Raw genomic sequence first — 26971 nt, 5'->3', positions numbered from 1 at the left:
CCCCTCGTTGGTTTGAAAGTAGCCTTGCAAGGAAAACAGAGACAGCCAGAGCTTTTCAACTTTGCCTTCTAAAAACCTAAACTCCATTGCTCTGTATGATGTCTTCATCATTCAAAGCACATTATTTTTGTTGTATTTTATAATTAAAGAAGCCAGATAGGTTTTTTTTCTCTCTCTCTTTTCGATTTGCTCTTCTCTGTAATGGAATTAAAAGTGGATCTGGATCAAATAGACTGCAATGAACTTGAATGAAAAACCATGAGATGAGTCATCATGAGAGGATGAGGAAAATTCAGTACATGTTGCTTGAAATTTTCGTAACAGCTGAACAGATGACAGATGATTCCAATGAACACAGACTGGCGTTATTACCTTCTTGGATTTAGATTAGAATTTTGAAAGCCTATAGCTTTCTGTGGTGAAGAACGATATATGAGAAAACTCAAGTCTATAGATTTTGTACCGCATTGTAAAAAGTAATGCTAACAGGATTGAAGAAGTGAAGCAGAAAATCAAATCTTGACCGACCATAAGAAGAATGTTTCAATAACAAAGAGTTTGAAGCATAACCTACACACCACAAGTTCTTTGTCTGAAACTAGACAGCAGAACTGTACAAAACAGCGTGTTCGCATTGCAGTTTCGGATAGATGTCGCGGATGAGCCAAGCTGCCATTAATTCGTAGGCCCTTTGCGTCAAATGAACTCCATCCCAACTCAGTCGTTCATCAGGGTTTATACAGGCTGTTACTTCAGGATATTTTGCACACCATCTTGAAGGGTCAAAGTTGTATTTGCCTCCAATCCCACAACAAGCTTTTTGTACTGACGTCGGATCAAAACCTGATGAAATTCCACAAACTCCAAACATGACTAGAACAATTCATGGTACAATCTCAAACTTATGAATTCAAAAGAAATTAGACTTACCAAGCAGATTAGCCTTGCTCAAAAGCCACTGGAACGCATTGTAATAGTTACCATAGACAATGATAACATTGGGATGTTCTTGTTTTAGCTCCTCGATGGCTTGTTGGAGAAGATCGTTATGATAAATTGAAAAATTATTCAAATACTTTAGGCAATGAAGGTCATCATAAGCAGTAGTATCATTTGTTTGAAATTTAGTGAGATATACAGGAAAGCAGCCAATGGGGAAGTTTCCAGGGACAACTAGCCGAGTAGCACCATATCCTATAACTCTCTGCACAGTGAGAATTGAAACAATGAGAAACCAAGGTTACAATGAGAGAAGTGATAAGAGTCAAATGTTTCTTAAAAGGAAGCTTACTTTGACAGCGTATTTTATGGCTTGAACTACCTCGGGCACCATGGCCATAACCTCCTCTAAGGATAAATTTCCAATCTGAAAGGCATAGTTATAGTCATTTCCTCCTATCTCCCCAACCATGAAAAGAGCTCTTCCATTTTTCTTGAAACAATCTATCAAACATAACACACATAAATCATTTTTTAGTTTATAAACCACTACTCAAGTGGGTGTCAATTCCATTTTTGATCAAAATAGATATAATTGCTTGAATGTTGTTGTAAGGGGAGATGCTAACCTTTGTCATAGCGACAAGTTCTATCGAAATAGCTAAACATCCAGTCAAGTTGATTACTCAGAGATTTGTTGGTGGGCACATAGGAACTATTTCTCTTTGATAGAACTTCCACAGACAAGGCAGTAGCTCCGGCAAACGCGAAGTTAACTCCATGATCAAATAACCCATCTTTGTTTAAGTAGGCGTCAAGAAAAGGAATTTCAGCAGATAGTGCTGTTCGAATGTACAAAACATATGTCAGCTTATATGGAAACAATAACACACAGGTAAAATATAACTAAATCCACAAAAATAATGGGATATAATCATTCATCTCCATATTAATAATCAAGCAAATTTTGAATTTCACAGCCCATAATAATGAATTCTATTGTTATATGGCTCACTGGCAATGCCAGATAATCAATCATAGAGCACAAGAAAAAAGAACAATAAGCATAGCGAAAACATCTTTTTACCCAGATAATCAATCATTAACAAGCCATTGGAGCATCTACCAGTTGCCTTCTTGAAGAAGGTTTCGCCATAGGGTAGCCTGGCACATACAGATGAAGGGTCCTCTTGAATATAATTACCGGTATCTGCAATCGAATCCCCAAGCTGATATATGGCATCAAACTTGCAAGTGCTAAGAATATATGCATAATTGCATGGAATTACATCCAAGACAAGAGCTAGAGCGAAAAGATATCTTGGTGGTAGCCATTTCTTGAGAGAAAGATCCCTAGAAGCCATATATGCAGAAAATTACAGGTTATTTAGCAAATATTTAGGGAAAAACTTTGTGCCAAAATTTGGTTAATTCTTATCATTAGTACTAAATAACAACCGGCCAGATAAATGGACCAAAGCAACAGCCAACAAGTAGAGGCAATCCGGTAAAGAAATATTTTGCAATAAAAATTAAAATAAAATGTTCAATACATCCAAATGGGACATCTATGTATTTATTACTTTTTAATAGCGGATGGCAAAAGTTTCGTTTGCCAAAAACGACGAAGTTTCAGTAATTAACTTATAAGAGATTAGTTTCAATCAGTCATCATCTGTAACCTACTCAGCAGATGAATAAGTCATCATCTGTAACCTAGTAAGAAAAAGTCATTGTCTATGACCTAAAACAATGGAAAATCGAGTCACTATCAGCCCTAAAGAACTGAATTTAAAACGCAGGCCTTTCTCCAATTCAATCAACAAGAGATTCACCGAATCTATAGTCGTCATAAAGAATTATATATATATGTAAAAATTAATAGTATTTAATTTTATTTGATAATTCTTATTTTATCTGAAATTATTATTAATTTGGAACTAAATTAATTAATGTCTGGAGTTCGTTAAAGGACTCTTTATCAACGTCGTCGATCTAGCTAGCAAGGCTCCTTGATTCATGATCATTGGCTGACAATTTTAAATGTGAAGGAGAAGAAGCCACGGTATAAGAAATAGCAACACAGAGTAGCCATTGCCTTATTGCTCTTATATATAGCATAGGTCCAGGACCAGGCTACATTTTCAGGATTTACCGCCAGTGCCACCATGGGTGATTAAGCTGATTACTATTGTTTTATTGAAAGATACATTTGCTCCAGAAATGGCAAATGCAGATTCTTTTATTTAGTTGAAAAGCTTTTTCCGAAGTTTGTTGTTCTTATTATTATTTTCCAAACCACTTGAAATTTCTGGAAAACAAACTTCGTTCATCAGCCATCAACTTTCATGTCTGTTTCTTCATCCCAAGGGAAGGGCTCCAATGGCGTTATTGCATCAAGGAGATCATCAATCGGAATCTTTGGCTTCGAACGTTGCAGTGGAACTAATTCCTGACCATACATTTTCGGGTCTGAACAGTACTCCTGTAAAGGAAGAAATTATAATTTGAAAGGTTATATTTTTGGGGAAAAAGGAAAACCATAATTGATCAGGTGCTAGTGGATTTTAATTCTTATCCATAAGAATTATGTAAAACGATTCTATACTTACTTGGTCAGCATGCATTTTCTTCACAAATTTCTTGAATAGCTCGAAATTCTCTTCTTCAAACAAATCATCGGATGAACGGAGATATGTCACCGTATGCATCTTTGGCCGTCCCTCTTCAGTCACACCATTGGGTCTGGCATTTAGCAGCATTTGATTGTAAGCATCGCTGTCGTACCTTGATAAGGCATTCTCACCTGCAACTTCAATGTCCTCTCTCCATCCTCCACTCAAAACCTGCCAACCACACATTATTATGCAAATGGATCAATTACTCTTCCATTCTGACATAATACTGTTTGTGAAAATATTTGCTTGCAATTGCATTTTACCATTTTTTTTTGGTGAAATTGTACGTTTGATTTGAGTAGATTTGACATTCCATGGCTTATAGCCAAGAAGATATATGTATATATAATTGGACAAGCATAATGGAGTGCTTCCATGTTTATTGAGGGTGTCATTGTACATCGGTGCAGACCAAGATCAAACTTATCCACCTATAGCTTATCAAGAAATGTGACCACCTTATTACATCCATGAAATTAATATATTATAAATGTCTACATAATAGACTTATCCCCATTATAAGAGTTTAATATTTTTCCCCATAAAACTGTATAGTAATTATGATATTCATTTAACGTAATGATTTATATATCTTTCATAAATACCTCCATTCATATATGAATTTTTTTTAGTACAAGCTTAAGTATTCAGACTTTTTTTTTTTGAATTATCAAAAAATTTCATTAAAGGAAGAGAGGATACAACTCTAGCCTTAAAAAAATAATGAATCATGGCTGTAATGAAGGATATTTTCATTAACAGGATATTCTCTCTCCAACACCATGGGCAATAATGAAGAGTATTCAGTCTCATAATTGTGATCTCTATCCAACGCCACCTAAACCTACCAATAAAGCCGTACACGTGGCATTTTTTGGGTGAGGGGAAGAGGATATTCTCTCTTGTTCTGATGATCAATAATATCCGACAATTTTTTGAGTCAGAGGAACATGCTACTTGTTACTGATTTTCAGATAGCACAATTTCCGACTATGTTCCATCTTTCTGTTGCACCGACAATATTTTTGGATTTTGTAGCAATTAATGCAGATATATATAATCAGAATTTTTGTCCTTTTTTTCTTTTTGATAGTTGATGTGAGATCTTATAGCTTAATTATTTACCTGTTGAACAAGTTCCTGAGGTGCACTTTTGGCATCTGCATCTTGCTCTGAGTCCCTCATCTCGAGACATGTGAAATTCAGAATAGCACGATCGTGCCTTGAAAGCATCCTCGCAATGGGCCGATACCCATCTCTATCAGTCAGATTGTAATATCCAGCAGTCAGCTCTGCGGCATGGTTATCAGATTTGTACCACCAGTGAATTCCAGAAACCTTGCATGACATTGAAACAGTCATTATTAAACTATCAGTACTACATTAAGTAGCGGAGAACTTTCTAGTTTGTGAGACATACTTTTGCTGCTAACTTCAGCTTACAGCCTAAGAAAGCTTTGTTAGCTTCATCAAGGATATCATCCCCATGAATTAGTAACATGTTGGAATACCATGTCAAGAAAAACTTCCCTTTCACAGAAAGGTATGTCCCATTTGGTCCAAAAAACTCTGTTGATTCAGGTGTGTCATTGTATTCCCCTGCATTATCTGGCAATTCCCATTCAGGATGGCCTGCTTTTGTGGCTGCCTCTTTGAAAGCTGCTTTGAGGTACTTGTCGTAGCACTGCAATAATTTTTATGGAATGTGTTACTGAACGGAAATCAGAGGTTATAGCCAGGATCTTATATATGTATGAAGGGATCATAGAATTAATGGAAAAGTGTTGGAGCACTGCCACCTGAAATTCTCCGATGCCTGGGAAAACCCATCCTTGGCTTTGTGGATAAGAGGGGTATCTAAGCTCCCCTGCAGCACCAAGCCCTACTTCAATATCTATAATCACTCCAGCTTCAATAAGATCTTGCATTGCCTCCCTGAAGCTCTTCATGTAGTCGCTATAAATCTAAATTAAATCAACAATCTTTCTTAATTAGTAGGAAAAGTAAAAGAAACATAATCATGGAATAGTGGAACTCCAAGTCAGTAGTACAAAATTTTAAATTTTTTATTTTTATCTCAATCACTCCAGCTTCAATAAGATCTTGCATTGCCTCCCTGAAGCTCTTCATGTAGTCGCTATAAATCTAAATTAAATCAACAATCTTTCTTAATTAGTAGGAAAAGTAAAAGAAACTATAATCATGGAATAGTGGAACTCCAAGTCAGTAGTACAAAATTTTAAATTTTTTATTTTTATCTCAAAAACATTAAATCAGTGACTCATAGCTTAAAAACAAAGATAGTAAAATTTTAAGTTTTACAATAAATAATAAATTAAAACTAAACTCGAAATGGTTAAATTGTCGAGTTTATCTTTATAAAAAAGATAAGTCACTAAATTGAAGTGAAGACTGAAACCCATCTGTATGAATATATTTTATTTTTTATGTGAATTTTTTATATATTATTTATCAATAATAATGATAATAAAACTAGACAATGGTGATTACCTATAGCCGTTGGATTATGGTTCGAATCAAAATAACATATTAGGGTACAAATATATATATATATATATAAGATTTTTCAAATACGTTAAACTCATTGAACTTGTAACTGATATTTGGTAAAAGTTTGCAAAGTACTGTGGAGGTTAAATTAATTATGAGGAATGTCTTGTACATTTCAGGCAAGCAAGAGAATCAAAATTATTGAATATCAAAGACAACAGTACCTACCCAGCCATCATCTTACCTGCAACCATGTGAGATTGAATAATAATGACTTAATCTAGATAAGAAAACGACCTTCTTTTAATTATTTGACTTAGCTAGTCACCTTTGTCCATTTTAGTTTGGCACTATAGTCTAGAGTTGCATGTGCATGTTGCTTTCGAGAATAATTGTCCTGGAGTTTGGTCTAGGTTTTTTTAACGTGTCTGGATATTATAATTATGTGATTCAAATAAATTTTTGCAATTGACATTTCATTTCTATTCAACTTAAATCCGTCTTATTCCTTCTGTCCCTTTCGGGAATGCACCAGTAATATATATGAGTGACATTAAATCACACTCAGACATGAATCATAGGAAAAAGGGACACCGGCAAAAGCATGCAATATGTAGCACATGAAACTAACCTGGATAGCAGTTCTTCCATTGAAAATAGCCTGGTGATCCACTCCAAGGGTGAGGTACTCCTTGTTTCGGTTACCAGCCCTGTTGGTGTAGAAGATATCAGGGTCTGTTTCTCCAATGTCAAGAACCCACTGCGGAATCGGGATATAGACTTCATCTCCCACATTGCCACCACATTGATGGAATGACATTATCGCTTGCAGTTTCAATCCACATTCTTTAACTAGTTCGACCAAGCTCCTGTAAGCACTCCAATCATACTGCTGGGGACCCTGGGATTCTACAATTCCCCACCAAACATCTGACATCACCCCATCAATACCTGCCTCTTTCAGCCTCAAGAGCTGCTTTTTCAGGCCTTCCTTGCCTAAAAGAACATTGTCATTTGAAACGATTCCCAACTGATACAGTGCAAAAAAGCAATAAAGACTAGTTAGTATAGGATCATAAGCAGTAATATTATGCTATTTATGTTGCTTACACTAAGACAGAAGATTTTCTGAGACTTACCGGGAGCATTACATAGATTGGCACATAGTTTGCTAACATTTTTTTCTTGTCTGTAACAGCAGATTGAGCCTCCATGGTTTTTTAAGCAAAGGGAATCCCTGAGTTATAGTAAAATGGAGATTGCACTGATTACCATTGAAACCACCCCTCTTTTATAGGCAAAAAGAAGCAAGAAAAATCAATAATGCATTAACTATTGCCCGGGTCCAGCCTTCTGCAGATCTTATCTGTGCGTAAAATAAAGCAAAATCTCATCAGGATTCCTGAGGGACCGGTGTCGTCGTTTTCTAAAATCAAAAGATGTGTACCTTTTGCTAGAAGTTGAACGGTGTCAGTGTCACATTCCAACGGTGAATTTGGCCGCAGATTCATGAATCATGCCCCTTCACGTTTTGCAAAAGTTGGAGTAAAATCATATCGCTTCATAATTCTTTAATTCAAAATGATCATAATTCATAAAGTCGACAACATCATTGAGAGTGTTCCAGGCTAGCCAACTCACACTGCATACGGAGCTTTCTTTCCGACAGCTGTTGAAACACTTTGGATTCCAAAGCTTCCACGTATAATTATTTTATTTATCATAAAAAGAGATGGCTCGGTTGTAAATAGATTCACCACAACAACAACGAAAACAATATCTGCTGTTAGTAAGTGAGGGTTACTATCTAATACGTTCAATCATGTTGACGGGTTATTATCTAATACGTTCAATCATGTTGATATTTGCATGCTCCTAGTTCATATCTCGCAACACAGGCACTTGCATTACTATTAACAACCTACACTACTTGCCTGACTAGCAGAAAGCAGCAGCAACGGTGGACAAAGGTTTAAAAGAATCCCTTGAACACCCCGCCCCCCCAAAGTCCTACAAATATGGTTCTAATTATTAGAAGAAGAATAAATATCCTACGATTACCATCATTGCTTAGACCAAACAAAACAAGGCATGTAAAGAGTTCACAAGTGAATTCATAGTATTTTTATTTGACGTCTTCTTTATAGATAAAAAAATGTTAATATTGAAATGAGAAATCTATTCTATATATAAAAATATAAATTTTAAAAGCACAAATAGTAAACGACGTATATATTTTTCATAATTTATTAAATTAATTATTTTTTTTAAATTGATGAATTTTTTATTTAATTAAAACATTGACTAATAAGTGATTCTAGCAATGGACAATAAAAGTGTAGTACAAGCTATGCAAATGGAGAATAATGAATCAAAAAGTCAATTCTGATTTGATCTAAATTATTAAAAATCTTTTGAAAAATAAATGACAAGTAAAGATCACGTATATATATTGAAACCCTAATTGTTTAACAGATTTTCTTACAAATTTAGCCTTTCGATAGTCTATAAGCACGATGTTTCTCAAAGATCCTCCCATCTTCTATTCTATTAAGTGTGGAAGCTTCATTTTCACGTGCTATTTTATTTTAATTTGACTATTTTACTTTTTTTATTTAAAAAAATAAAAAAAAATAGTTTAACTAATTGGTTATGTTTCTTCCTTTATCTCAAATCTTTATCATCTACTAAACTCTTTATTGCTTTAGAGACACAAGAATTTATCAAAATTATTAAAGGATTCTACTAAATAATTCATTCGAACAAAAATTGCGATAATTGTTATAAAGATCTCATTAAAAAGAATGTTCCTATACAATTTTCCAGACCATTCATATGTTTCCATCAATCTAACATATTACAAGAAACATTTCTAACAAAATTTTCATCAAATAATTCGTATTCATCAATTTTAATACGATAAAGAATTGAATAAACAGTAATTGAGAGAGTCCGAAACATACAAATGAGCAAAAAAAAAAACAAATTAATAAATCTGTGAAAGAAAATGAAATCATGAATTAAGCATGGAAAACTAGAGTCAAGTGGTACTCGAACATTGGCAGGGACTTAATTAAATCTTAAATCTCAATCTTAGACAAGTTAATAACTATATGTTAGCCTAAATCTATGCCGTTGGGCAAGTGATCATTTTTTGAATTATTAGAGTTGTCGAAATAATTACCATTTTTAAAAAATGGGTTAAAGGATCCAAATAACTACCATTTTTATCGGGATTTTTTTTTCTATATAGATGTTTTCTTATTTATTTCTTCATGTATAACCTAGTATTTATTAAAGTTTTTCCGTTATTTTCTCTTTCACTAGATTTTTTTAACCTTAATGTCTTATTGTAAACACCTAATTAATTGTTTTGATGAACAGATTATATACTATGATTTTGCTGACTTTTGCTGTTTCTATAATATGAATTGGATATATTTTGGAAAAATTATTATCCTCAAAATAAAATGAGAGGCAAAAAAAATTAATAACTATGATCAACAAACATTAACCAAACAAGGAGTACTATTTTTTTTTTCTTTCCTTACATAAAGTTTTAGACTACACAATAAGTGATAATCATCTCCCATCCTTTATGGTATAATGATTTTTAGTTTCCTTTTTGTGCCCTTTTTATTGGTACTTTATATCAATTTAAACAGATTGTCTCACTAGTATATTATTATTCTTACTATTAATTTATATATTATTATTGTTTACCATTCAAAAATACAATTGTTAGATTATGCCAATTAATTTTAATTCGTAAAATCATTTGATCCATATCAAAACAAAAAAAAAAAGAATCATATGATTTTTTGGAATTTGATTATAATTATATTATTATTAATTATTGGGAATTAAATGCTGCAATCACTAGAGATGATAACTATCCCTAATGTGTAACCCATTATTAAATTAAAATTACCAAAAACAGAAAAAAAGAGCATTAAGCATATAATACAATACACTTTTGGAGGTCAAAGTCGTTTACATACAATATTAAATGTTCAAAAAAAAAAATGATCCCTGGGACTGTTGAACTTTACCTTTTATCTAAGTTATTACTTCCTCTTTCTCAATTCGTTTCTTTTTGTTTCATTTTTTTTTGTTTAACTAACACAATTTTAACTATTTTATATGTGGATTTAAATTTTTAAAAAATATTTAATTTTAGTATTTTATATTAAAATTTAGAAAACTTTTTGTAATATTGATGCTGAGTCGATTTTAATACCAAAAAGCAAGAAAACAATAATATTATTTAATCAAAAAATGAAAATGATAAAAAAAAAAAAGCAAGGAGATATTGCTGTAAAATTTTACGAAAGACTTGTATTATTGGACTCTTGTACAAATATCAGTCTATTTAATGTAAAATTTAGAATTACAGATGAAGTGCTCTCGGAAACCCAAAATGTAAATATATAGAGGCACTAAATCTGTCCTACTTTTTTGCAATTTTTTTGTTGTAAATTTATGTGTATATTGTAGTAATTATTTTCATATAATGAGCTTTTTACCTTGTTCAAGCACCTCTTCCCTTCCCCTTTAGCTAATGCTATTTGGCTTAGGTGTAGCTAGTGATTTGGTACAAAGAATTACAAAGAAATCATGGGTGATACAACATCAGAATATGTGGTTATTCAATTAGTTTACTGTTAAAATTCTAGGCATCTTTAAGACAGTGTGATTGCTGACTCCCATTTCTGTAGTTGAAAGGTCTTCACTTCATCTAGCTGAGGTTTACTCTGTAATTTGTCATTAGGCTTCACACTGATTGAGGTATTTATTGAACCATTAATATGTTCATTCCTTTTTTATTCTGGTAGTTTTTTTGTTTTTTTTTTAAATTAAGCAATTCATTCATTAACTAAGAATAAACAATTCCCTGTGAGAAAACAAGATCAGCTCTAGATTTTAAGTTGCTATCTTAATCCATATCAACTTGAAGTCTAGGCTTTGCAAAAAGAACACAAAACAAAAGTATCCCAACTATTCCCTATACAAAAAACCCTTTCCGCAAAAAAAAAGGGGGGGTTCATGACAAATCCTATGCATCAGTTCAACCTACAATCAAAGATCGTGTCGCATCAATACCAAATCTGATTCAATCAATATCAAAAGTGCACACTTCAACTCATTTCAGCTGCAGCCATGAAGCTTACGCTTCAGCACAAAAATTAGCCAAATCAAATATCCAATTCCAGTGAATCCCAAACCAAACCATAAACATACTTGTAGTGGAGAACCAGCACCTTGCAAAACTCACTAGGTCTCCAACGCTCAAGTAAATCCTGTTGGAATTCCTTGAATGATGGCAACAGCAAACACTCATTCAAAAGAGGCTTTGGAATAACCTCAACAAAAAAGCTTGAAGAGATTTTATCAGTATGAAATCCGACTTTTTGGATTTCGAATTAATCCTTTGTCATTTTACTAACAAATTAAAAAAAAAATTTGACTTCTCAACTTGCAATTGGCATCACATACTTGACTTTCTGGATTAACCACTTCCAGTTCCCTATGATTAACAGCTGCTTGAAACAGCTCATCTTTTGACAGAAGTGTCTGAAAGTATAGACTGCTATGTTCAAGGAAGATCATTTGCTGCAGGAAATTTGTTTGGAAGGTGGGACCAGTTACATGGTCTGTGTTTACATGGAGGTGCTTTCCACGAGGTTGGAGATAATTTTCATTCTCCAAGTAACATTACTACTGTTGTTAGCTCATAAGATAACATTTTTGGAATCACTTTCGTTAACAAGAGGGCATGATCGAACGTATCTCTTTTACAACGCCTAAATGATCTTGTAGGACACCACCTACAACTGCCGAGCTTGGCTTCCTTGTGGCCAACCCATCGATACATTAAGCTTCATAACTCCTTGAGGTGAGCTTGGATCCTCCAACGGTCGGTGATGAGGGGTGGTTTCCAAGACGTGCGTGAGCCATTGGTAAATTTGTAGGTCGTGTCCAAGTGTTGGGCTTGGGAGGAATGTGGATTAAATTTGTTGCTTTATTTAGTTTGTTACTGATTTCCTATTGAAAATAACATTTATGACATTTATGTTGAGTAATGCTTTGTTGTATTAATGAAATTTCTACTTGTATATAGAATCTCAAAAAAAAAAAAAGAGTTTGTATTTGTAATTTTGTTAAATGTTAATGTATTTATTTATATAATTATGCAGAATATTTATTCAATATAATATTTTAAAATATTTTTATTAACCCAATATTAATGTGAATGACTCCATTGACCCGAGATGGAGCCTTGAATGGATTATTGTCCGACCCGATTATGATAACTATGCTATCAAATGGGTGGGTATGAATTTTTTTTCCATTTTTATCTTTTTTTTTTCTTATGAAAGTTAAAAGACAAAAAAAAACTAAAGAAGGAAGAAAGAAAATTAAAGTCCAAAGGGGTCCATAAACCCGAGCCATGCTTTGGCACCTAAAAGTCTCACGCTGAGGCTTTGGCTCAGCTTGTCTATTTAAACCCTCTTAAGTTATTTTTATTATTAAAATGTTAAAAAAATATATATTCTTATAATAATATTTTAAAACTAAAATTAAATGAAAATATAATGTTTATTAATATTATATTAATCTTGAGCCAGGCCAGACCTGAGTCTAAAATTCAAATATTTTTTTGCATGAAAAAAATTTGTATAAGTTACTCCTTAATCTTAAGGTAATGATTACCCATTAGATATATACCCATGAGCACGTATTTATTATGATATTTTTTGTTAATCAAGCATTCATTGACTACCTTTTTTAAAAAAGGAAAAAAAGAAGCTCCTACCATTCATGACCTTCTCTAAAATATTGAATAAAATTATAGATGGGTGTGCCAAGCCAACTTGAGTTAATTAATGGGTGCAATTTGGAGAATAAATATTAAAAGTGTAATAGATGTGAATGGATTAGAACTTTAAAATTCAACTATTTCAAAGAGGAATAATAACCAAAACTTAAGTCTGGTTTGTGACATGATTTTCTTAGTTATTAGCAATGGATACACAACTCTTCATAAATAGAGTAAAGAGTAGGAAGAATAAACAAGACTAATTAGTTCTCATGCAATCTAGGAGTAATGTGCACCTGCGGTGAATTTTGCATTACACTAGTAAATTCATGTTTTTCAGTCAAGTCCACATCATGTCCTTTCAAATTAGACCACTTGAAATGCCAGACCAAGTTTGCCACAAAGTACTCAAGGTGAAGAATTGCCAAATTATATGCTGGGCACATCCTCCTCCCTACACCAAATGGCATCATCTTGATCTCTTTTCTTCCAGTAAAATCAAAAGCTTCTCCATCATCACCATTTAAGAATCTCTCAGGCTTGAATTCCATTGGATTTTCCCATTCCTTTGGATCCCTTCCTATTTCTCCCACCGTAAGAGTTACAACACTATCCCTCGGCACCAAAAAACCACGCAACAAGACATCTTTTGTCACAGCATACGGGACTAGAAAAAGGGTCGGGGGATAACGCCTTAAGCCTTCCAAAATCACAGCTCTAAGATATGGCATATTTCGCAGATCATCTTCTTTTATCTCTACTTCTCCATCTCCTATAACCCCTTTAATCTCCTTGAACAACTTGTCTTGGGTATGTTGGTACTTCACTAAATTTGCCATGATCCATTGCAAAGATGTGGCCTTATTATCGGTACCACCAGTAAAGAACTCAGAGCACAATGTCACAATTTCCATTTCTTCAGGCTTTCTCTTCTGCTCTGGAAAGTTTAAACCAAACAATGTATCAACGTACCGAAGGAAAGACTCCTGGCAAATATTTTTGTCTTTTAATGCCCTTCTTGCTCTTATTAAAGGAACCACTGTTTCTTCCTGGTCTTTTCGAAACGTGAGGAGCTCCTTACAACTCTTATGAAAGAAAATTTTCCCAAACCTAGAAAGATATTTATCATTTTGGATCTGTTGAAACTTAGCAGCACACCAAGCTGTACGTAGGGGCGGCGGAGCTAACCAATTTTTATCGACAGGCAAAAGTTAAAAAAAATAAAGTTAAAAATTTTTAAAATTAATATATTGAACTTAATCATTAATAATCAAAATATTTATAATAGATAATAATTTTATATAATATGTAAATAAAAAAATAAAAAAAACTTATAATAGTACTTTAGAAAAAGTTTATTTGACGATGGTAATATCTTTTTTAATATGAATAATTAAATTATTTATAAGAAACTTATCATTTATTTTGTTTCAAAATCTTGTCTTTCTCAATATAATCAATTAAAAAATTAATTTAGTCAACATCAATATTTTTATTTTATTATATTTAAGTTTATAATAGTAAATATTAAACTATAATGCATTAAATACGATATACAAAATTAATAATTTTTTTAATATTCGAGATAATTTCTTTTCAATTAAATATAAAATATAAAGCACATTAAAAATATATACTTGAGATAATTTTTTCTTATATAATTAAGATTAATAAAAAATAATATATTAGTAAAATTTTAAATAACAACTAATAATGCAACATTAGAATTTATATTTGAGAATTACATATACAATCATTTTTTAATTTTTAAAAATTAAAATTATTAAAAATAAAATCCACATGATAGAAAAAAACCATGACAAATAGGAGATATAACCTTTATAATAAAAAAATATGATTAATGATTCGTATAAATTTAAAAATATATATATAGAAACTTAAAATATATGAGCAAATAGAATATAATTAAATAATAATAATAATATAAATAAATAAATTAAATAAAAACTTTACATTTTTATAATTTCATAATACAAAAACATAAAAGAAAAGAGGGAAAGATGGATGGAAAATTTTAAAATTTAAAAAAATTAAAAATTTTAATAAAATTGAATGAAATTTGTAAAATCATTTAAATATTTTTTAAATTATATTAATTATTTAATAAAAAATTATTTTAAAAAATTATTAAAAATATATAATATATAAAAAATTTCAAAAATTTTGACCCCACGTCACAAGGGGACGCTCCGCCCCTGGCTGTACGTCCCTAATGTCTTTGATTTGCTTTCGCTCAAGCTTTTGACCAAAGCACATGTAAACTAACAAACAAAAAATGGCATGTTGGATTGGTTCCATCACTTGAATACCATTATGGACGAAATCCGACTGGGACTTTAGGCCGTCGATTAAGATTTGGAGTGCCCATTTACGAGCACACGCATAGGATTTTATTTTCGAAGAATGGAGAATATTAGAAACAAGATTACGGCGGAAGAGGCGCCATGTAGGGCCATGAAATGCCGAGGTGATATTATGCTGATCGCAGCTAAATAATTTTTCACTGGCAAGTGCTGGAGGGCGGTCAGAAAAGACCGCACCCTGAACAATCAAGGCTTGATGGGTGAGGGAGTGGCTGCCAATAATGATGATTGGTTTGGAACCTGCTCGGAGAGTGTAAATTGGACCATATTTTGAATGCAGGGTGGGAGCCAGGGCCATGATTTGGGGAAAAGGCTTATGTAGCCAAAACAGGTTGCCAACGAATGGAATTGCGAGGGCCCTGGAGGATGTTGGCGAGTTGTTTTCTTGGCAAGATGGCTTAAGAAGGACGGAGATGATGAGGGTGATCATGAGACTGATGATGACGAAATAGGTTCCCATTTCTGAAAAGTGAAAATAAAACACCATCATGCCATTATTACACAGTAGGAGTGCCATGTCAAGTACTCCAAGTAGAATGCATCGTATGCTAAAATTTTATATTTATATATAGACATCATTATACCTTAATGTATAATAAAAATATCAAATACATACACCTTAAAGTATTTTATTTCTATAAACACTATTATGCCATTATTAAACAATGAAAATGTTATGTCATGTATTTTAAATATCTAATTTGCACCATTATACCTTCGATCAAATAATAGGAAGGCATCATATACTAAGATTACAAATTCACAATTGTGGATTTATTTGAATATGATGTGTCTTATGATCTGTCTGAGTTGGACTTACATTTTGCTTGATTGTGTTAGCTTATTAATTTTTTTGTTGATGCAAAAGATGTCTTTTGTGTTTTAGATAATTGTGGTATACATTTTGGATGTCAAGGTGATTGTGTGTTGAAATGGAACGGTGTGAGAGCCGTTCGTTCTTTCCATTTCAATATTGTGTAGAATTTTTGTGGATTTTGGACATTGTTATTGTACGGAGTGGTTTGATTTTCTATTGCTTCGATTTGTTTGCTGGACTAGAGTAGCGGCTGCTTTTGTTTTCATCTCTACGAGAGTGTTGCTACTTCTCTCTATCTTATCTCTGCTCTTCTTGTGCACCATACTGTCCATGCTTGTATATTCTTATCTGGGAAGCTTCTGCTATTTTTTGTTAAAGGGATGCGTGATTATGAAACCCCATCCACATGAAAAAAATTATTTTTTTAGTTGCATTTCCTTTAACTTTCACAATATAAAGGATTAAAAAAACCTTTCATGAAAATATTATAAGATTTAAAATGTTGGTTTTGTAAAGAAACTAAAAAAAAATTGAAAAGATAGAAATTTGGTGTGCAAATTTAGCCCTTGATACTGACAAAGGAAATACAAATTAAAAGGATAATAAATTTAGAACCCGCTCATCCACCCATTTAACATCCTTAGGCAGAGCACTTGTTGGTTTTTCCATTTTCAATAATTAATGAATAAAGTTGAATGCCGTAGAGGTGAAATATTGATATGTCATGCCATGCCATCCATTACATTTGATTTGGTCTTTGTTCAAAGGAAACTGCAATTTCAATGGAGTTTCCCAGGGGCCCCTTTTAACTTGAGTGCAAAAAGGGGGAAGCTGACCACAACGGGATTTAATGGATTGGCTATATATAGCAAAATCAAAGGACTTGGTCAAGGGATTAATTGTGGCAAAATCAAAGGGATCGGTTTTGCAGTCAAAAGAGATTTTGTCACATGGAATTTAGTCGAATATCTCTGGTTTTCAGTTGTAAGTTTGTTGTCTCAATTGTCTATACCAAGATCATTCTACTGGAGAAAAAGCAACTATGCGCTTTAACACCCCTGTTGGCCATTACAGGAACTTTACTATGAATTAAGGCTTAATGGAAATAGGTTTTTCAGTTTCTATTGGGACAATGCAGGAACTTTACTATGAATTGCCATTTCCTCATCAGCAAACAATGCACAAACACATGAAAATGTTTTTCAAAAAAAGAAAAAGGAGATCAAGTGCAATCCTTTGGAGAAAATTTTAAGAAAATGCTATATCTAACTAAAAACAAATTTCATAATTTTTTTTTCTCGGTCAAAGAAAATATTTAATAATTCATTAATGAAATAAGGATACACAGAGAAAATTCAACCAAAAGCTTCAAACACCATAACAAGTAATTACACAACACAATCAAAATTTCAAAATAGGAAAAATACCATGATGTTATATTTAAAGCTAAACAGCAAGAAAGGATATGCAGGACTTCCGAATTTTTGCTTCTTCCTAGCTATTGATTTTTTGGGAGCAATTAATGTTGTCCATCACCAAAATCTCTTCTTATGATTCCCTTGACATTGACTTAGTATGACCAAGATTTATTGGATTAATATATCATTCCCTTGGGATTGATTGAGCATGATTTATGATAGGATCCTTTTTACTAGAACCCCCAGGGAAAGGAGTGTACAGTCTGACCAGGGTTACAAAGTTATTCTTCTCATGAATTAAGCACCCCGTTAAATAATTTGCTTGGTTAAGAGTGCAAGGACTCAACCTTAACGAGTGGTTTAATTAAGCTCAATGATGTGAAATGAGACCTCAGGCAGGATCATCTCGATGGTACTAAATATGCTGGTCCTATCACTCGATAGCTTTATCAACCTTACTCATTAGCAATGTATGACCAACACACCTGACCTCCTAAAGGACCAGAGACTTTGGCCACCGAGATAGTAAAGTAGTGATTGGAAGCTGTTTTCTTCTTCTTTTTTTTTTTCAATTCTTTAATTGAGAATCTAAATACAGTTTAAGTTAATGTGAACATGGAGCACATGATTTGCTGAGTAAGGCTGTTTGTCAATGTTTTCTAGTTTACGTGAAAAAAACTAGTTTCTTATACGTTTACTTATCCTAAACCTCAAGATCACCACCTTCTTATATATATATATATATGAAATCCCATCCACTCTAGCCACACAATTTTTCGCTTTTTGTCATATTAATTCTGTGAGAGACAGGAATTACATGTTTCACAATTCTCATGATCACCCCCGTCATCTCCACCCTTTTAAAATCTCTCCACAACCACCTAACTCGAAAAGCAAAGCACCAACTCCCTCCAGGGCCCCCTAAAATTCCATTCATTGGCGACTTTCTATGGCTCCTTACGTCTTTTCCCCAAGTCAGGACCGTTGTTCCAACTCTCCGTGCAAAATATGGTCCCATTTACACCCTGCATATAGGCTCCAAACCATTTATCTTTATTGCAAGTAACTCCCTTGCTCATCAAGCCTTGATTGTTAAGGGTGCCATCTTCGCTGACTATCCTCCAGCAATTCCCACCGACAAATTCCTTACTTCTGATCAACACAACATCAATTGGGCATTTTATGGCTCTTTCTCCGCCGTAATCTCACGTCTAATATCCTCTAGTCTTCTCGGATAAAATCCGATGCATGTGCACGAAAATGGGTCCCGGATATCCTCATCAACCGCCTTAAGTTTAATTCATTTTCTAATGATCACATTGAAGTGATAGAGCGCATCCAACATGCATTTTTTTGTTTGTTAGCTTTCATGTGCTTTGGAGACAAGCTTTAGGAAAAGCAAATCCAAGTCATTAAGGACGTTCAACGTCGCCTGCAATTGAGTTTTGACAATTTTAAAATACTCAATTTGTTTCCAAGTTTAGGGAAAATTTTCTTTTACAAGCGTCGGGAGAAGCTTCGTCAGCTTCGAAGGGACCAAGAAAATGTAATGGTTCCTCTCATAAGAACACGGAAGGCAATCAAAGAAGAGAAATATAAAAAGGATCAAAGTAATTGCAATGAGCCATTCCTTCCCTACGTTGATACATTGTTGGATTTACAACTTCCAGAGAAGAAAAGTAAGCTTGAAGAAACCGAAATCGTAACATTGTGCTCTGAGTTCTTTACTGCAGTCACCGATACTACATCCACGGCTTGGCAATGGATCCTGGGATTTTTGGTGAAGTATCCCCATATTCAAGATAAGTTAATCATGGAGATCAAAGGGGTCGTAGGAGATGGAAAGCTAGAGATAAAAGAAGATGACTTGCAAAACATGCCCTATCTGAAAGCCATGGTTTTGGAAGGCTTAAGGCGACATCCCCCGAGCCATTTTCTAGTCCCACATGCTGTGACGAAGGATGTTGAGTTGGATGGCTTTTTGGTTCCAAATTAAAAATAGCATAGCAAGTTTTATGGTGGCCGAAATAGGAAGAGATCCAAAGGTATGGGAAAATCCAATGGAATTCAAGCTTGAGAGATTCTTAATTAAACGGCCAAAATGGAGAAACTTTTGGTTTTAGTAGAAGTAGAGGGATTAAGATGATGCCATTTGAAGTAGGGAGAAGAATGTGTCCAAGGTATAGTTTGGCATTGCTTCATTTGGAGTACTTCGTGGCAAACATGGTTTGGAAGTTCAAGTGGGCTGCTCGTTCGAAGGAAACTATGTGGACTTGATTGAAAAACATGAATTCACCACTGTGACGGAATCTTCATTGAAGGTCCAAAGAAGAATGTTTTCATAGTGAATCTAGTGTTGTGACAGTCATCATCCATAAACAATTATTTAATCTATTGTAAACTAAATAAGCCATTAGTTATTATATCCAAGGACAGATCAAAAGGGCATGCGTCAGCCCTCGCCCCCTCCCAAAGTTCCCCCGAGGTCTTTTATTAATTTGTTATAACTTGATTTTATGTATGCGTATCAAAGATATATTATAAGCTAGCTCTTGAAGTAAAATCCAAGTTTTTTTTTAAATATTTTAATTTTTTTACTACTTTTTATTAAGTTAAAAAAGTTAAAATCACGTAAGGTTTAATTATTTTATTTGTAAACTATTTTTAACAACTTTCAAACATATTAAATATTGATTGGTTTTATTCAACGGCATGTAGAATTAATTTATTCTCTTTAAGTAATTTTATAATGAGTTTGAACAGTTAATCTTATTCACCTAAGTACCAATAATTAACACATTAAATTTACAAATACAAAAAAAAAATGATAGAATTTATGGATACACAATTCTCTTATAAGCCTGATTGGAAAACATTTTTTTTCTAAGCTAGTTACTAAAATGATAGAATTTTCAAAATTAAGAGTAAATTTCACAATTTTTTTTGCTTGAAATTTCACTAATTATGATCGATAAAACTTACACGTCTCAATATTCATATAATGTTACTGAACTATAACTTTGCACCAATTATCATATTTATATGTAATGTAAATTAACCATAAAAACATTTATCAACACATTATTTATGAAAATGCTTTTATATTAAATGTAGTGATTCCATTATAAAAATGTATTTAAATATTCTTTTGGCCAAAAAAGAAGAAATACGTTATTTTTAATAATAATCTTTACAATTATCTAGGGACACTTTTAAAAAATTCAATAATATATTTTAGAAAAATATTATCAATTTGATATATGTTAAAATGATATTTAAAAAAAGAAAAATTGAAAAGCTGATAAGTCATGCTGCGAAAGATGAACAAAAACTGATAAGTACTTGATCATAGGGAAGAAAAAATGATAAGTTATTCTGCTTATCAATCACATAGTTGCACTGCTATCGCACATTACGGTGCCGGATGATGACAGATTGGCAGTCGGATTCCTAGTACATTATTACAATATTTAATTAATTAAAAAAATTGAAATTTGTATCAATAAACAATTATATTTTTATTTTATTTATTGAAAAACGTGCGGGAAAGTGTAGAACAAGGTAATGTGACGTGGCAAAATGAGAATCAGTTTTTTTATCCTACCTTACAGTAATTCTTTTCGACTTCGGGCAATGTCTTTTGTCGATTAATATTAAATGACATTAATACCTACCAACGGTCCACACCTACGGCTACATTCTACCATCTACGAGCTACAAGGTGACATTTGTTAATTCAATTACAAAGCAATATATGTGATTTTGACTTTTTACCATTACAAATCAACTTTAATTAGATTATTTAGGACATTGTACTATCAAAAACCAATTCATGCCTTACAATTTCTTATAGAATAATGAACTCTTATTTCATAAATTATTTATTTAGTAAAAATTAAAATTATTTTTTTATTTTATGCAACACCAAACATAATAATTTTAAATCATTAGTGATCAAATCATTTTTGGATTTTATCGCTATAGTGATTAAATCATCACGATGATCATAAAAAAGTAAAAAATAAAAAAGAAACTAATAAAAGTGAGTTAGACCCATTCTTGTAAATAAAAAAAATCTCTTGACTAAATTGAGATATCAAATTTTGGATTTATCTTTTTCCCATTGTTTATTTTCGAATTACTTTCTAATATAATAATAATAATTATTATTATATGCATAGTAGGGCCATAACTACAAATAATGGCTGAGTCTCATATATTAATGGTGATTATTGGTGTATTAAAAAAAAGCATTGAAAAGTAATGAAAAAGATATCAATCCATCAAAATTATGGTTAAAAAAGGTGAAAGTAGTAATGTTGTCCGCTCTCTTAAGGACATTTATTCATATGTTTATACATCCATTCATAGGGTGTACTGTTCAATTGAGATTTGAAGTGCTAGTAAATTGAAGGATTATTATTTTAAATATATAGAGACTTTAAACTTCACACACTAGAGTATTATTGTACCTCTATTCAATGCTTATGTTAATTGTTTAATTTTTAATAAATAACTTAATACCAGTGGCAACCATTTAATCTCGTTTATAAAATTTAAAAACTCCATCAATAATATACAGGATAATAATGCATAAATCAAATGGATTTACAAATTTGGTATCTATTTTAAATTATATATGTCATTTAGTGTATCTGTAAAGGGATAATGTAAAAACAAAATTCACTTGGTCTAAATTTGTAATTTAGTATTTTTTTTATATATTTTAGAAAGAGAGATTTGAATCTTATTATTTTTTAAAGAGAAATATTGTATTAAGTGCTTGTTTGGTTTAGTTTTTTTTCAACTTATCTATCTCTTAAAAGCAAAAGTCAGGCCAAACATAATCTTATTATTGAAAATATTTTTAATAGCATATGTTATAGATATGCAGTCTTAAATCAAATTTATTTTAGTGTAGATAAGATTTAAATAAGATTCTTTAATTCAAGCTTATAATAGATCTTGTTATATGGATTAATTGTATGAAATGTGAAAATATTTTAATAAGTTTTGATAATTTATTTTATAGCTAAATACTCATTTTAGAATCTAGCATTTGTAAATTTTTTTATTTTAGGATTAAATCTGTTTTTTTTTTCAAATTATGATGTATCCTTTTTAATTTTATCCATTTAAGAAAAACTTATGATTAAAATTACTAAATTACCATAATAGAATTAAGGGATTCAAATTATAGTTGTTAAAAATTAGTTTTACCTTACAACCGTTAGTCCTGTTAACTTTATTTGGTAACTTTTGTCATCCATTTTCCTTAAATGAATAAAACCCAAAACGTTATATATCTTAATTTGAAATAAATAATAGATTAAATTTTGTAATGAAAAATTTAACAAACTTTAAATCATAAAATGAGCATTTAACCCTATTTTATATAGACATTTTTATTAAATCAAGATAAAATTTTCACTGTTTAACACGTACCAACAAAATTTCGGTTTAGATATTTTAAAATTAATTTTTGCATATGCTTAACCTTGTTATTAAAATTTATATCAATTTATAATTTTTTATTTTTAGATTTAGTTATTATTTAAACGTTTTCAATAAAAAACTCACAAATTTGACCTAAAAAAATTTATTTAAGTTCCATCCATTAAACGTACCTGGCCCAATATATCATAAAGTGCATGTGTCCCTATTTAAATAATTAAATTCAAATATCTTCTCTCTCAATATATATTCCTATCTCAACAAATATTATATATAATATTTTTTATTTAAAAAATATGAGATTTAAACTCTACTATTTGAATATTGAATCATAAACCAATCACTAAGTTAAATATTCAAATATATATTAATATTATATATTATACTCTATTTTTTAAATATATATATTTTCTCTACAATATATTGATATATTATTGACCATATTCTTATAATTCAAGTTCCCCAAACTTTTATATTAGTATATACGATATTGAACTACACAATATAAGGGATAGTTATTTCATCTCATTAAACTCACTCCCATTGTTTCAAAATTCCAATAAGAAATCTCTAAATTAAAATATCAAATTTTAATGGTTGGTTGTCATTCAACAAACTAACTTCATAGTAATAACAGTAATACTCCATATTTCATAAATTTTGTTTTTAGAATAAGATACAATTCTAAATGCAAATACAATATTGATTTAGTTAATTGATTTTAACTCACCCAAGAGTCCAAAATCAACGAGGTTGCTTCCTAAGGTACTATATGTATGTAATTAAAACTGCCATTTAACTCCTATGTATTTATTTATTTTTACCTTAAAATGTAATAAATAAAAGCGATAACATAAGAAATTCTTATATTTTTAATTTGCATGCTTGAAGTATATTCACCATATCCTATGTCTTTGTTTTTTTTTTAAATTTTATTAATCTAATGGAAGAAAACAGACAACAAATTTTACATATTTATGACTTTGGGATCTGCGATTGAGGGTGTGAAAAGGTCCAGTCAAGTCTACAAATGAGTTACTTGATTTACTGAAAATTTGGTTTGAAATTTGATTAAAATTTAACTATAATTATTTTATATAAATTTAGATTTACTGAGAGTGAAGTTATGCAATGAAATATATATATATATATATATATATAATCATTTTCATGCTTAGATCTCAAGCAAAAGTGGAAAAGAAATGACCTTTGATGGTTTAGCTGTTGAGATTAATTTGTCATTTCATTAGAACAAATATTGAAAAGACATGTTTTTTTCCTTGAAAAGAAAAATCTTTTCATCCTTATAATATAAGTACCACGCACCAACTATTGCCATTTATGGTAAAGAAATTCAAGTATCTTTAACTCAGTCAACTGTCTAAGAACAACAAATTTCTTCATTAGTACCTGGCCCCATGTAGTTAGGCACTTGCCCATTACACAAGATTCATTTGGCTTAGTGGAAGAAAAAGCCAAAGACCAAACAAAGATAAAAAGGGGAAATTATATATTATGATTTTTCAAATTTGCATGACTCAAATTCCTTTAAAAGTAAGAAAATTATGATCTATGCAACGATGAGGCTTTAAAATTTTTATAATTAAAAATAAATATATGCATAAATCTATTTACAGACTTCATAAAATTTCGTCTTAATAAATAGTAGAAAAAAAAAAAACCCCATAAGATATTATTACATTAACTTCAATTTTTTTTATATTTTATTAATTAATGATTGGCAAATAAAACTTAAAAAAAAAGGATAATCAACTTCATTTGAAAAAACTTTGAATATTGTATTAATTATTGAATTTTATCTAAGACAGTAGAAAAAAATGAAAAATCTTTTATAATATATTAAAATTTGAATTGAATATGGAAGTCTAGAATCTAGACTCAGCTAAAGCCATTGCCACACTAAAAAAGGGGCCGAGGACCTAGCTGAAAGAGAGAAAGCAATTAATAAGAAGCTACTTAGAAGTTTCTGCCCCTAGAAGATTATATACACAAGTTTAAGTTTTAAAGTAGAAGTACTACTAATTAATAATTACGAATTAGGTGGGTTGAAATTATTTTCATGGTGAAGAGAGGGGTAGAATTGCAAAAAGAAAAAAATTATGGTCCAGACTTCAGATGGTACTGACTATAGGGGTGTGCGGCGGTCGGTTTTATCAGTTTCGGTTCGATTTTTACAAAAAACTGATTAAAAATTTTTACAATATAACCGACCAAACCGCATATGATGTAATGTCGGTTTCGGTCAGTTTTTTAGAGGATCGGTTTCAGTCAGTCCCAACCAACCGTCGCATAGCTTATTAACAAGGGTGAAGGTGGTAGATCAATGGCTGCTTCGACGGGTTAGAGAGAGAAAGGGGTTTAGGGAGAGAGCAGAAAGCAGGAAAGGAAGGGGGAGAAATTAGGACGTGGGGGGAGGGGGGGGAAATTAGGTCGTCAGCTTGCGAGGGGGGGGAAATTAGGTCGACGGACTCGGGTGGGGGAGGGGGGGGGATAGGTCGGGACTCACAGGGGGGGAATTAGTTAGGTCGCAAGGCGGGGGGGAAATTAGGCAGAAATGGCCCATGGGTAATTTTATCTTTTTTAAAAAAAACTCCACCGATTTTTTGATATGTTTCGAGGGGAAGGAGTCCCCCCAACGACCGAGCCGATCGGTAGACGAGATTGATCGAAACAACCGACGGTTGCAAAAACAATCGTCGATTACAAAAATCGACGGTTGCGGTCGGTTGGACGATCCCAATCGACCGTCGCACAGTCCTAACTACTGAACTGACTGCCGACGCAAAGAGACTTTTGCCTACGAGGGACTCTCTCTATTGTCCCACCGTCACCTCAACGCAATTCAAAGTTGCTCTTCTGTGATCGACCTCATGGTAAAGGGGTATTTTGGTCCTTCCATCAACTATATTAATCTGACCCGTTTCCTATTTAAGTTAAAATCTACGTCTTTAAAGAAATCTATTAATAATTTAATAAAAGACAAATTTAGATCATCAATTTGGAAAATAAAATATTCAATTTGGTCCCCTATTTTTAATTTTGTTAAACAAATTGTATTTTCACTAACTTGTTAGTTACGTATTCAAAACATCCAATCAGAATGTGTTATATCTTTAAATAGTCACGTTATTTTTTTATTTTATTTTTTCTTAATTTTTAAAACTTTTTTTGTTAAATTTTTTGTTTTTGATTCTATTTTTTTAACTTTGAATTTTCATATTTTCACTTTTTAATTTTTAAAATATATGTTTTAAAAAAATTAAATAAAAAAATCATGTGACTTGTTTAGACGCATGACACATGCTTATTGACTATATTTAGTTACGTCTTGCTTAACTGATACCAAATCAAATGTGCAAACTTTATAGAGTGAAAGTACAATAATTATAAATTTTTTTTATAAGTATCAAATTGACAATTTCATTATAATTTGGAATCAAATATATAATTAACCATAATATATATCATTTTATTCCACTTTAGTGTGAAATATGTTTTAATGTTTGTTTGACATTTACATATATAGCAAAAAATTTTTGATTAGGACATTGTTGGGTTTTAAAATATATTTTCTATTTTAATTCTCCAATTTGACATTAGAAGAACCTAAACTGTTCTAACTCTTAATTCCATTTTGTTATTTTTCAAATTCTATTATTTAACTTGGCTTAAAATTTTGTCTTTGGAGTTCATTTTTCACTTAATATTTAATATTATTAAAATTATTTTATGGTTTCAGTAAGAATATAAAATAAACACACTTGTTATTGTTATGATAAATAAATATAAAGTTGCCAAGAAAGACTTAAACTTCAAACTCCCAATTAAAAAAGTAGAATATAATAAAAATAGTAAAAAAAAAGTGAAAAAAAAGTAGAGAGAGAGAGGGAAAAGGGGAGAGTTACTGGAGGCTTTACAAAAGGGCCAGT

The 26971-nt window shown here is 31.6% G+C and overlaps 3 protein-coding genes and 2 pseudogenes across 4 annotated transcripts; 1 reads left to right on the top strand and 4 right to left on the bottom strand.

The window, feature by feature from the left end:
• Positions 1 to 500: 500 nt before the first annotated feature.
• On the bottom strand, positions 501 to 2865 carry LOC110415555 (acetylajmalan esterase 1-like). 2 transcript variants are annotated; one of them, XM_021427236.2, is made up of 5 exons: positions 2027 to 2865; positions 1569 to 1781; positions 1292 to 1443; positions 931 to 1204; positions 501 to 843 (listed from the first exon to the last, which is right to left on the bottom strand). In XM_021427236.2, the coding sequence occupies exons 1-5, from the start codon at positions 2301 to 2303 to the stop codon at positions 599 to 601; spliced, it is 1161 nt and encodes a 386-aa protein (XP_021282911.1). In that variant the 5' UTR covers positions 2304 to 2865; the 3' UTR covers positions 501 to 598. The 2 variants fall into 2 exon arrangements, with proteins under 2 accessions (XP_021282911.1, XP_021282914.1); XM_021427239.2 differs by having other exon boundaries at positions 2066 to 2865.
• A 142-nt stretch (positions 2866 to 3007) lies between these two features.
• On the bottom strand, positions 3008 to 7402 carry LOC110415554 (beta-amylase-like). Its single transcript, XM_021427235.2, has 7 exons — positions 7268 to 7402; positions 6760 to 7158; positions 5417 to 5581; positions 5038 to 5301; positions 4743 to 4955; positions 3552 to 3785; positions 3008 to 3424 (listed from the first exon to the last, which is right to left on the bottom strand). Exons 1-7 carry the CDS (start codon positions 7340 to 7342, stop codon positions 3272 to 3274), a joined length of 1503 nt encoding a protein of 500 aa, XP_021282910.1. The 5' UTR covers positions 7343 to 7402; the 3' UTR covers positions 3008 to 3271.
• A 5809-nt stretch (positions 7403 to 13211) lies between these two features.
• Positions 13212 to 13802, bottom strand: LOC149527263 (cytochrome P450 89A2 pseudogene; annotated as a pseudogene).
• Positions 13803 to 15123: 1321 nt separating this feature from the next.
• On the bottom strand, positions 15124 to 15792 carry LOC110415851 (cytochrome P450 89A9-like). The gene has a single exon (XM_021427603.2). The coding sequence runs from the start codon at positions 15790 to 15792 to the stop codon at positions 15124 to 15126; it is 669 nt and encodes a 222-aa protein (XP_021283278.2).
• A 2608-nt stretch (positions 15793 to 18400) lies between these two features.
• Positions 18401 to 19912, top strand: LOC110414850 (cytochrome P450 89A9 pseudogene; annotated as a pseudogene).
• The last annotated feature ends 7059 nt before the right edge of the window (positions 19913 to 26971 follow it).

Source organism: Theobroma umbraticum, unplaced genomic scaffold (assembly GCF_002168275.2).
Source record: "Theobroma umbraticum cultivar Fairchild unplaced genomic scaffold, ASM216827v3 scaffold_147.0, whole genome shotgun sequence".
Taxonomy (NCBI): Eukaryota; Viridiplantae; Streptophyta; class Magnoliopsida; order Malvales; family Malvaceae; genus Theobroma; species Theobroma umbraticum.
Note: the sequence above shows the minus strand (reverse complement) of the source record. Positions and strands in the feature narration are given on the sequence as shown.